Consider the following 13,420-nt stretch of genomic DNA (forward strand, 5'->3'; position numbering starts at 1 on the left):
GTTGGGGCGCTGTCTGGAATTCTCTGAAGGCTCAGGGACTATGGAATCAGGAGGAGAGTCTCCTTCCAATAACATTCTGGAATTGAGAGCAGTTCTCAATGCCCTTCTGGCTTGGCCCCAGTTAACAACTCGGGGGTTCATCAGGTTTCAGTCGGACAACATCACGACTGTAGCTTACATCAACCATCAGGGAGGGACAAGAAGCTCCCTAGCAATGATGGAAGTATCAAAGATAATTCGCTGGGCAGAGTCTCACTCTTGCCACCTGTCAGCAATCCATATCCCGGGAGTGGAGAACTGGGAGGCGGATTTCTTGAGTCGCCAGACTCTTCATCCGGGGGAGGAGTGGGAACTTCATCCGGAGGTCTTTGCCCCAAATACTTCGACGTTGGGGCAAACCAGAGATAGCTCTCATGGCGTCTCGCCAGAACGCCAAACTTCCTCGCTACGGGTCCCAGATCCAGGGATCCGGGAGCAGTCTCTGATAGATGCTTTGACAGCCACCTTGGAACTTCAGGATGGCTTATGTGTTTCCACCCTTCCCGCTGCTTCCTCGATTGATTGCCCAAAATCAAACAGGAGAGAGCATCAGTAATTCTAATAGCACCCTGCTTGGCCACGGCAGGACTTGGTATGCAGATCTAGTGGACATGTCATCCTGTCCGCCTTGGTCTCTACCTCTAAGACAGGACCCTTCTGATACAGGGTCCATTCAAACATCAAAATCTAACTTCTCTGAAGCTGACTGCTTGGAAATTGAACGCTTGATTTTATCAAAACGTGGTTTTTGCTGAGTCGGTTATTGATACCCTGATTCAGGCTAGGAAGCCTGTTACCAGAAGGATTTACCATAAAATATGGCGGAAATACCTATACTGGTGCGAATCCAAAGGTTACTCCTGGAGTAAGGTTAGGATCGCTAGGATATTGTCTTTTCTACAAGAAGGTTTAGAAAAGGGTTTATCAGCTAGTTCCTTTTAAAGGGACAGATTTCAGCTCTGTCCATCTTGTTACACAGACGTCTGTCAGAAAATCCAGACGTCAGTCCTTTTGTCAGGCTTTAGCTAGGATCAAGCCTGTGTTTATAAGCTGTTGCTCCACCATGGAGTTTAAACTTAGTTCTTAACGTTTTACAGGGCTGTTCCGTTTTGAACCCCCTTCATTCCATTGATATAAAAATGTTATCTTGGAAAGTTCTGTTTTTAATGGCTATTTCCTCGGCTCGAAGAGTCTCTGAGTTATCAGCCTTACATTGTGATTCCCCTTATCTGATTTTTCACGTCAGACAAGGTAGGTTCTGCGTACTAAACCCTGGGTTCTTACCTAAGGTAGTCACTAAACAGGAACATCAATCAAGAGATTGTTGTCCCATCCTTGGTCCAAATCCTTCTTCAAAGAAGGAACGTCTTTTACACAATCTGGATGTAGTTCGTGCCCTCACGTTCTACTTGCAGGCAAACTAAAGATTTTCGCCAAACTTCTTCCTTGTTTGTAGTTTACTCTGGACAGAGGAGAGGTCAAAAGTTCTGCTACCTCTCTCTCTTTTTGGCTTCGTAGCTGCATAATACGTTTCAGCATATGAGACTGCTGGACCAGCAGCCTCCTGAAAGAATTACAGCTCACTCCCACTAGAGCTGTGGCTTCCACTTGGGCCTTTAAGAATGAGGCCTCTGTTGAAAACAGATTTGCAAGGCTGCAACTTGGTCTTCGCTTCATACTTTTTCCAAATTTTACAAATTTGACCACTTTTGCTTCTTCGGAAGGCTATTTTTGGGAGAAAGGTTCTTCAGGCAGTGGTTCCTTCTATATAATGAGCCCTGCCTATCCCTCCCGTCATCGTGTACTTTTGCTTTGGTATTGGTATCCCAGAAGTAATGATGACCCGTGGACTGATCACACATAACAGAAGAAAACATAATTTATGCTTACCTGATAAATTCCTTTCTTCTGTTGTGTGATCAGTCCACGGGCCCGCCCTGTGTTAAGGCAGGTAAATATCTTTTAAATTATACTCCAGTCACCACTTCACCCATGGTTACTCCTTTCTCGTTGTTTCTTGGTCGAATGACTGGGACTGACGTAGAGGGGAGGAGCTATATGCAGCTCTGCTGGGTGAATCCTCTTGCATTTCCTGTTGGGGAGGAGTTATATCCCAGAAGTAATGATCCCCCGTGGACTGATCACACAACAGAAGAAAGGAATTTATCAGGTAAGCATAAATTATGTTTTTTACTTAAAGGGACATTAAACACTTTGAGATGGTAATATAAAATGATAAATTGTAATTTATAAAACAACTCTGCAATATACTTTCATTATTTATTTTGTCCTCTTTGCCTGTAATTCCATTCTGAAATTGTGAGCTTTTCAGTTGCTGTTAGAAATGGAAGTGCAGAACACTGTTAAATCCAGCACAACCATTGGCTGCACACTCTAGTGACCTATTTATAACTGACCTTAATTGGCTACAGCAGAGAAGGTAACACGAGTTACAACATGGCAGCTCCCAGTGTTTTATAGACACTAAACTTTTACACTTATTTTGTCACTTTTTAAACAACTAATGAAACTTTAAAAAATACATCTACATGTTAGTCATGGACTAATCTTTTCTTTGAATGCATCATCCTATCTTGCATGTATTTAGTGTTTAATGTCCCTTTAACTGTCCCTTTAACTTTGGAATTATAGCTTAGAAACATATTGTTACAGAACATAATTGAGCCTTGTTTCAGGACATTACAAATGTTCCCTTTTTCTTTCAATAGAGCAATTTCTCCTACTTATAAGGCATTAAATTGCAGCAAGCAATACTACATGCTTTGTGCTGACTGTTTCATTGGTGCCGTCTTATAGTGCACCTGCATTTTTTTATAGATATGCATGTTTTGTATTTTACACAGTTTTTTTTATAGCTGGGACCAGTGTGCTATTGTATTTTATATTGAGATACTTTCTGATTATTTAGAGGCATAACTGACTTTTCTTGGCTTTAGCAGTCTGTCTTGCTTTTTATACCAATTGTTTGCTAAATTTGACATGTTAATTTTTAGATGAGTTTTTCCAAGAATTCTCTTTTTGAAGCGCCTTGCATGGTTTTCAAATTTGCAACAATTCCATTCAATTAGAACCATGCGGTAATCAAATTATTGAATGCTTTTCAAATGCATTTCTGACACAATAACACCCACTTTACTATGCATGGGGGCTATTTAAAGGCAATATTTCAGTCTATCAGAAAACACATTTCTAGCATTTTTTGTATTCTTAGACTTTTCAAATTCTGCAGCCTTTTGCAAAACCACTTTGTTCTGTTTTGAAAGCATAGCCTGGCTGTTTGTATGACTTTTTATTTTACTGTATGCTATTATAATTTCCATAATGCAATGCTTTTTGGTTAACATAAAGTTCAAATCTTTAAAATCGTGTTTTTAAACCATGAATCTTATGATCAAATTAAATATGATCATAATAATTTGCATTAGTGATTTTTAATGAATGAAGTGTCGCATCAGGACCCCAACATCTACAAATGGTTTGTTTCTTTAGTAAGATGATAAGAGTCCATAGGATTTCCATAACATGTGTAGCATACTTCCTGTCACAAGAAGGAGGCCGGCAACCCGCACGAAAGCTTTAATGCCTTCCCACCTCCCCTCTCTCCTTTAGTTTTTGTTCCCGGCCCTCCCAGGAGAAAAGTCTGAAGATGGAGGTGCTCAAGATATTTGCCCTTAAAAAAATTGTATTTTTGAACCATTTTGCACTGTTTTTAAAATGAAGTGTCTGCAGTCAGTGGTTACCCTCAAGCAGCATACAGTTAGTATTATAGGATCATTTATTAAAAGAAATTTAGCTACAGATTAGCAAGCACTACCCAGGATGCTGAACCCAAAAATGGGCTGGCTCCTAAGCTTACATTCCTGCTTTTTTCAAATAAAGATACCAAGAGAACGACAAAAAAATTGACAATAGGAGTAAATTAGAAAGTTGCTTAAAATTGTATGCTCTATCTGAATCATGAAAAAAAAAATGGTTTCATATCCCTTTAACCACCAAATATTCTGCCATTATTTTATGGCAGTTACTAATTAATTGCTCTTTATTGTATGCACTGTAGATTCTTTATACTCAGAACATGCTACTTACCTGTATATTATTTTGCTATTACAGGTTTCTTATGGAACATAGTATACAGTACATTCTGTATAATTGGAACATACTAATTACATGTAATTTTTTGTAGGGTGTATAAATTCTGTTTTGACAGACTATGCTAATCACATGTACTTTATCTACTAATTGTATTTTCCTTTTATCTGCATCATATAAACAGAACATGCTAATGATGTGTACTATATTTTGCACTGTCATATTACGGACTATGTTTACAAGCACATAAATTCTCTCATGTTTTTATTATCTGCATAAGTTCATACTTATGCAGATCCACGCTCGTATTACGAGTTGAAAGCAAAATGGTTGCGTTTTTTAGTTCGTAAGGTCACGGTAACAAATAGACTTTGAGATGTTGCAAATGCAAAATCCCATTCCACTGTAGACAAAGGAGCTAAAAGTTAGAAGAAAAAAAACTACAGCCACAAGTTGCACAAACATGATCACAGTTATTTAAAAGTGCAACATAAGAAAGATAATATTGCATATTTATTAATCCAATGTTCTGCACACAGATTCTATTTATTAAGAGATATTTAAATATATATTCCAATGGATTTTTTATATATATTTTTTTACATGAAGCACTGACGCGCGCAAAAGCTTAACTTTAAATATTGTGATTGCATTATTGCATTCCCCCAAAGATTTCAACGAAGCATGTAAAGTGGAAAAAAAGTTGCGCAAATCTGAGAGCATTTCCTCAAGTACGCAAAATAAACATGAAATATGAATATTCACACACAACACACACATATATATATATATATTATATATATCTATATGTGGTGATTTTTTTTTGTAAATGTATATATATATATATATATATATATATATATATATTTATATATATTTGAGGGCACTCACAGGTCCTTTAAAAGTCAATATATTATTTTTTGATCCATTAAAAAAAAATCCATACAAATGTAGAAATATATACAGGAATATTTTTTTTTAAAAATACTTACAACATATTCCTCCTATGTGAAGAACATTGGAATGTGAAATAGTTATAGTAAATACATAGTATAAGGGACATGAAACCCAATTTATTTTCATGATTCAGATAAAGCATACACTTTTAAACAACTTTCCAATTTACGTCTCATATCACATTAGCTTTGTTCTTCTATGATATCCTTTGTTTGAAATCATACCTAGGCTCAGGAGGTGATAGCTAGCTGGTGATTGGTGGCTGCACATATATACATCTTGTCATTAGCTTACTGTATACGTCTTGTCATTGGCCTTACTGTGGTGTTCAACTAGATACCCAGTAGTTGATTGCTGCTCCTTCATCAAACAAAACTTAGTGAATGAAGCAACATTGGAGTTGTTTTAAATTGTATGCTCTATCTGAATTGTGAAAGAAAAAAAATGGGTTTTGTGTCCTTTTAAACTTTTTAAATATGAATATTGCATAAATATGATTTTAGTTTTTAGCTACTTGACTGCATAGGACTCCATTGTACATATATTTAAATACATTTATCCACATATAAATACATAAATACATACAGTATATTATATATATATATATATATATATATATATATATTTATATATTGACATGTATATGTATGTATCTCTGTTAAAGCCCTTTTTCAAGCCTTTTTTTAAGCCTATATCTTTGAGCCCTTATAACTTTTATATGCAATATGTTTTTAAAATCATTTTTATTAGACCACGTTATTATGGGTGTAACTGTACCATTTAAATATAATGTTGATGTCTTTTGTGCAGTGTAACAGTTAACCAGAACCTCTGAAGTCAAGCTATAAGTGTATTAAAGGGATATTCCAAGCAACAGTTGAAATCCACACGGATGTATTTCAGGTTTGAATAGAAGTATTTTTGTAATATATATATGTATTAGCAGAAATGTTTTTAATAAAAACTATAACTGTTTCAAAAGTGTATTTAAGTATGCACCCGTGGACCAGCATTTTAAACACAGCACTTGCTCAGAGAGCCTAAGGTGCTTGTACCGTCTGGTAATGACTTAATTTGTAAATTGCTGGACATAATACAAGCCCCACTGGTGCTCTGAGCAGCTGCAGTATTTAAAATGCTGGTGCACTGAGAATATCTAGATATGCATCACTGCACATGCAGAGGAAAATGTTTAACACTAAAACAGTTATAGCTTTTACTAGAAGACATTATTGACAATACCATGTTTATTGCCAATATGTTTCTAGTCAAAGATGTAATACATCAATGTGCATTTAAATTTTGACCGGAATGTCCCTTTAATTCAATTGTGCTCAAGCTACCATGTTTACTTTCAACTCGTGATATGTGCACTACTATCGACGTGTGCAAAGAGACACAATAAAACCTTAAACACTATAAAAACATATTTGCATGCGAAAAGCTAAATGAAACCTATTTTTTTCTATACATATTAAAATTAGCAGGGAATAAATATTTAGGCAAAGCTTATACTTAAGGAGCGGTTGATCACTACTGATTAGATTATGATTGTGCTTACATCATAAAAAAAGAAAAGCATTATCTATAAAGGACAGGGCAATCCGTAAAAAAAAATGTCAATTATTGGATGCAGCAAAAAAAAAAAAAAAAAACTTTAGTGGCTATAATTATTTAACATAGCAATCAGGGATGCCCCTTCACCAGAGAGAAAGTTCTCCCATTAGGGCATATAATCTTCTGTCTTTACAATAACATTGTTTTACGTAGCAACTGGGCACTATGCTATATATAATATACGTCAAATGTGTTTTCTTTTTCCAGGAACGTCTCCTAATGAGCCTGTTACCCAGAAATGTTGCTATGGAAATGAAAGAAGATTTCCTGAAACCACCTGAAAGAATTTTCCATAAGATTTACATTCAAAGACACGACAATGTTAGGTAGGATTGACATCAAAGTATAAAATGTTTTAAGGTGGATAACTCTGAATGCAAATATAGTGACATGCAGTGACAGTGGAGTATATAGTGTAGAAATGATACCTCTTAGTAGCTCTAGAAAAAATACAGTTTGTTATTTATAGGAGAGCAGGTTCTGGGCGCACGTTTATTTAGATATTAGTCAGATATTAGTCACTGCTGTAATTAATGTTTGGTTTTGAAATAAGAATAGTTTAAAATTATTCTATGATTAACAGCTCTTTAACACAACTACATGAAATATCAGTTTGTTTTTTTTAATCTTTAGATAATTCTACCAGCTAATTAAAGCAATGTTGTGATACAAATATTCACATGAAAGGGCAGAATGTAATCACATTGATTTTTTTTATTTGCATGAACAAAATGTGACATAAAAGTTTTTTTTATTTTATTTAAAGTGAGACAAGACAAACTTACTGTTATCAGTTGAGTACTACTTGTTAGGTGATATTCCAAGTGCTCATTGTAGCAGTTAGCCAATAGACATTAGTTGGAAAATCTATCAACTAATGACTGTTAGTTGGAAGTGCAAAACTGTATTCATTTTTTCTTTTTGAAAATGTAAGTTCCTTTATGTGTTGGCTGAAATAATAGAAAATGGAAACAAAGTACTATGGGGGCTTATAAAATAGTTAAAAAAAGAAGGAAAGTTTTAATAACCTTAAAAATAGTAGCGTGTACAATAGACTAGTTGTAATTGATATGATTGAAATCTTCAACTATGTTATGGGATTCAGTAAAGTTAAAGAGACTTTTTTTTTCTTTCATCCTTCAGATAGAGCATTCAAATTTTAATGATTTTCCAGTTTATTTCTATTATCTAATTTGTTTCATTCTCTTTGTATCCTTTGTTAAAAAGTATACCTAGACTCGCAAGCTGCTGATTGGCGGCTGCACATACTGTATATGTCTCTTGTCTTAGGTTTTCAGCTAGCTGCCAGCACTGCATTGCTACTTATACAAAGCATACCAAGAACATTAAGCAAATTAGATACTAGAAGTAATATGAAAAGTTGTTTAAAATTGTATGCACTATCTAAATCAAAAAAGAAAAAAATAAGTTTTCATCATATGTCTTTAAGTTGGAAAATATATTGTGTAATTAAAGTGAAATTAAATTTTCAATGTTGTGATTACCAGTTTAGTCTAATACATTTTTTAGGAAATATAACAGAAATTAGATAAAATATATACCTGTATTTACAACTGCAGTTTTTTATGTGCTTCCTCCTCCCCTCACTTTCTTCCGGCTTTCTGTATAGAAAATATTTCTACGTTCCCACCCGATGTTTGCGTATGTAAGCGTGCGCATTCTCGTATTTGCCAAGCTATGTGCATGCACTAAGTTACCATCTCCGCTCAGAAACCTACTAGCAATGAATCAGTTGATTAATTGTTTAGTTGCTTTGCAGAGATCATCCAGCTATGCGCATGTGGCTGTTGGGAACGCTCTTGTTGAGTGAATTTAAGTTTCGGGTTTCACACATGTGCACTATAACAAGTGGGAGGTTATCCTGGTGATTTAGACGCCACTGGGGGAACTAATCCGTTAGATACGTATTGATTCGTCAAGCGTGCAATACAATTTTTTTTTAAGCAGGTGGAGGGAAACGGCGGTAGTCTTCGGCAAAAGAAAAAAGTCAATAAAAATAGTTAGAAAGCGATTGAAAAGAATTGATGAATCAAAGTACACTTTATTTTGCATATAATGTATATTAGATTGCAAATCGAACAATGACTGTAACTTTACTTTCACTTTAAAGTGGCACAGTACATATCAGATTCAGAAGCAATTTGAAAGACATTACTGAAAGGGAAACTGTAACATGAAATTTCCCTTTCAGGCAGCGATAGTATGGAGAAATGCTGTAATTTAAAATTGCCTAAGATATACATAAGGCTATATTAAATATTAAATAAGCATGTACATTAGACAAGGATTTATACAGAGCTAGATCAGCCTTTTATTTATTATCTACCTACAAAATCTGTTTATTTGCAAGTTGTGTGTCTGTAAAACCCTTTAAGTTGTGTCCATGAAAAATTCTAGAGCAAAGAAGCTATGTACTACTCTATATTCTATAATAATTAAGAGTATCTTCTAATATTAAAAAAAAGATTAATTTTAATCATAAAGTTCCAATAAAAACTGGATGCAATAAGTGCCGAAGACTAAAATGACTTGTTAAAAAAAATGTGAATATGAAATGTTTCACTATAAAAACTACAAAACAGTAAGAATAAATGTAATAATAAAGTGATAAAAGATGCACTCCAAATGAAAGTGTAGGGCTGCTTGTCAGCATGGAGCGACTTAAGGGCCTGACCTCTACAGGCAGAGCTGTGTATATGGGTTTGTTGGGAAACATTGTTGCAGTTTTGGGGGTAGGGAATAGAAATGACCTATTTCAGCTGGTGCAGGCCATTTTCTCTCCATCCTTCCTGGGTTGACATGGCATTTTTTGCTGATTCGGGGCCATGGAACGTTTAAGGTGATCTTCTCTTCTTCCTCTAAAAGTTCTGGGATGACGCAGGGGGTGCATCTCCTCGTGGGACACCTGCAAGAGAAAAGATAAATGGGGGTGATGAGTATGTGATTCCTCCTACGCAGGAGGTCGTGTCAGGGCCTTTAATGCAGGGCAGGGGTCTATTTCTTTTTCCCCTCCTCCATCTGGGGGGCAGCTAGGATCAGGGGTTGAGGTAGCTAGCTCAGTGGCTTGGGAGGAGTTTAGCCCTCTCCGGAGGCTACGGCTCAAGCAGGCACCTCCACGGTAAAAGATGCATGTCAAGAGGTGGGTGGCCTGGCATTCAAAGACAGGTGGTGTCTAGTGGGGGTGGTGAGTCGGGATGCGACCTGGCTGGGGTCTATGGGGATGTTTCCCCCTGAGGTTTTGTCAGCAATCTTCACATTGGTGAAGGCCCTTAGCTGACAATCCGGCCTTAATGGCTGCCTTCAGTGATGGTTCCGGCGGGGGAGTGCAGGAGGTAAGGGAGGCCCAAAGCGGAGTGCAGGTGGCGGAAGTTAGGCTCAGTGGCGCAGTCGTAAGCCAGGGTGTGGAGGTGGCCGGAACTCCTGTTGTCGCTCGTAGTGCGGTCAATTCCGGCGCGGCTGATGATGTAATTTCTGGGACAGCAAACAGTCAAAAGTCCAGCACCCTTAAATGCCAAATGCTCGCTGCCAGGGTTCCTGCAAACCCCCAAACAGATGCACACAGAGATGGCATCTCTGTGTGCGTCATTTCTGGGATGTCAGCCCGTGCGAATGGGGCGGGGCAACGTGGCAGAACAAGGGAGTGGAGGATTCCAGAGCTCCCTTTCGTTAAAGAGAGTAGCAGGTGAGATGGGGGCACCTGGGCCTGGTCTCAGTAGAGAGCGGTCCTGGCGGGTGGTACAGGGTGCGGCTCAGGTTCTTAGAGCAAAGGCCAGGAAGCAAGCTGGGGGTGTGTCCGGAAAGCAAGGGATGGGAAGGGGCAGAGCTATGGGAATAGGGGAAGTGTGTGATTCACAAGCTGGGGCACTTAGGGCAGGCAGGAGGGATGAGTGCTGTGAAGCTGTGGGGGCTTTTGGAATGGGTGGGTCAAGGGGTCAGCAAGGATGGACGCAGGACATGGTGAGACAGGACCCATGGGGTCTGGGCACATGGGTAGTGCGAGTTGGCAGTGCACGTGCGCAAGTGGTGCGAGACATTCCCCTCTGGTTTTAATGGCTGGGGCTCAGATGGTGGATATGGCTACGGGGAGAGGGAGCATGATGAGGATGTGTGAGCATGTGAGTGGTACTGGAACCAATGCATTGGCTGCTCCCATCTCCTTTTTGTTGCCCTCGCATGTACAGGTGATGGGTTCCCAAGGCAGTTCTGATCCAGGTGCAGGGACCTTCAGGTTGGCATCGGGACCATCAGAGACTACTGAGAGTCAGCCAGGACCTTCTGGAGCAGGTGAACCAGCTGTGCACACGCCTACACGCACGCTAGGGCTAGATAGCAGTGATTAAGACTCAGAGAGTGAGCGTGCGCTAGGTCTGCACAGTAAAGGACAGAGGAGGATGTAAAGGATGATGAGGCGCTTGCTTGTATTTCAGGCTGGGGATCAGCAGGGCCAGCGTAGGGCATGTTAATAGTGTGGCAGTTTCGGGGGTGGTGCATGCCTTCTACCTAGGTGATGACAGTGGGTGGGGGTAGGGGTCCAGGTGCCAATGGGGACAGACACAGGGGTGTTGACTAGGAAGGTGGTGGTGCATGGGGATACCTATCCGTGCATGGTACATTCATTGCACGCCTATTTAAAGCCGAAGACGATAGCCAAGATCAGGGAGGCAGGTACATTAACGTGTTTGAGCTCTCCATGGAGGCTTACAGGGACAAGGAGCATAGCGAGGACGGTACTGGCCCTAAGAATGTTAAGAGGCCAGAAACATTTGATTATTGGCATCGGTGCTTTAAGGTGTTGGTGTCATGCTATATTGAGCAATGGCCTAGCAGAGCTTTGGATGTCCTGAAATATACTGACATAATTGAGCAAATCTTCCAGAAATATGCTGAAGGGGCATGGAGAATGAATGATTCAGAGTTGCGTAGGAAGATGGCAGGGAATCCCATACTGACGTTTGGGTTAAAAGATGTGGATCTTTGGACTAGCTTGGGTCCGGAGAGACCCGTACCAGGTGGTTTTGCACCTAAGAGGCTAGGGCAGGCAGGGCCTGGTGGATTTCGTAAGAAAGGGTGGGAATGTTGGCGGTTTAATGACAGGTAGTGCAACAAAGGAACAAATTTATCCTTTCCTCACGTCTGCCTATACTGTGGGGGACCACATCCAGGGCTGGAATGCCAGCGGTATTGGGACGGAGGAGCAGGCAGGGGAACAGGGAAAGGAGTGACTGCTGGTAAGGGCTTCCTCACCATTGAACCTGGCACTCTTCGGCCATAGCTGGAGGCTTACCCGGATAGGGTAGCCGCTGGCATTCTGGGAGACAGGATCAGGGGGGCTTTAAGATTCCTGTGACCAGGGAAATGGTTGGGTCAACCACGTACAGGAATCTTAAGTCCGTGTACCAGTTCCCTGGGGTAGTCAGGTAAAAGTTGGCCAAGGAGCTGGCTTTAGGGCGAATTGCGGGTCCATTCATGGAACCCCCGGTTCAGGATTTAGTGGTGTCCCTGCTGGGGGTGGTGCCGAAGAAGGAGACGGGGAAGTTTTGCCTAATCCAACACTTGTCCTTTCCTAAAGGGTGGTCGGTAAACAATGTGATTGATCCGGCAGTTCGCTCGGTCAAATATCAATCCTTTGAGGAGTCTCTAGCCTTGGTTAGGAGGGCAGGTCATGGGGCATTACTGGCTAAGCTTGACATTGAATCAGCTTTTTGCCTACTTCCCATTCACCCAGAATCCTACCGGCTAATGGGATTTCGTTTTGAAGGTGGTTATTATGTGGATAAATGCTTCCCTATGGGGTGCTCCATCTTGTGTGCTTTCATGTGATTTCGAGCTCTTTAGTTCATTTTTGCACTGGGCCAGTAGCTACTGCAGCAGGGGGAAGTCTTATAGCACACTATCTTTATGATTTCTTGTTGGTTGGTGGTCGCGGGACTGGGGAGTATGCTCGGTTGATGTCGGTTATGCAATTTATAATGCAAGACTTCGGGGTACCGCTTACAGGGGATAAATATGAGGGACCTTGTACAAAGCTAGTGTTTTTTGGTATCAAAATCGACATGGTTGCAAGGCTATGTCGGCTGCCACTTGACAAAGTGGTTTGCTTGTTGGAGGCAGTAAGGAAGGCAGCTCGGGGCTCCGAGTTAACTCTTACGGAAGTTTAATCCTTGTTGGGTCTTCTGAACTTTGCCTGTCGGGTCATACCAATGGGCAGAGTGTTCAATAGATGACTGGAAGGTCTCCTAAAAGGGGGTTCGGCTCCTAGAAGAGAGTCCAAATTTCAGGTGCAATGTGGGAAGATTTAGTGGTTTGGAAACAATTCTTGAGACATTTCAATGGGGTCTTGTTATGGAGGGAGCCTTTTGTATCTAGTCAGGTGCTTCATTTGTTTATGGACGCGGCTTGGGCATCTGATTATGGAGCCTATTAAGAGGATGCATTAAGTGCGGAGCCATGGCCGTCATTTTGGGTGGCGGTAGGGCTTGTTAAGAATCTCACTTTACTGAAGCTATTTCCGATAGTAGTGGCCGTCGAACTGTGGGGTTCGAAAAACCCGCAATTCGTGCAGTACTCTTTTGGTCTGATAACCTTAGTGTAGTCTACGCGGTGAACAGGCTGTCCGTGTCCTCTCCAATTGTGGTGTCCTACTTAAGACATCTAGTGCTGAGATGCATGCAGCTCA

At 40.0% G+C, this 13,420-nt stretch overlaps 1 protein-coding gene across 1 annotated transcript in view; it reads left to right on the forward strand.

Annotated features, from left to right (window-relative positions):
• ADCY1 (adenylate cyclase 1) overlaps nt 1-13,420 on the forward strand; it is a 720,437-nt gene that overhangs the window by 259,706 nt on the left and 447,311 nt on the right. Inside the window, exon 3 of the mRNA XM_053715756.1 lies at nt 6,931-7,049. Coding sequence (XP_053571731.1) covers nt 6,931-7,049 — 119 coding nt within the window. The remainder of the gene's footprint in view (nt 1-6,930; nt 7,050-13,420) is intronic.

This window comes from Bombina bombina, chromosome 5, assembly GCF_027579735.1.
Source record: "Bombina bombina isolate aBomBom1 chromosome 5, aBomBom1.pri, whole genome shotgun sequence".
Classification (NCBI taxonomy): Eukaryota; Metazoa; Chordata; class Amphibia; order Anura; family Bombinatoridae; genus Bombina; species Bombina bombina.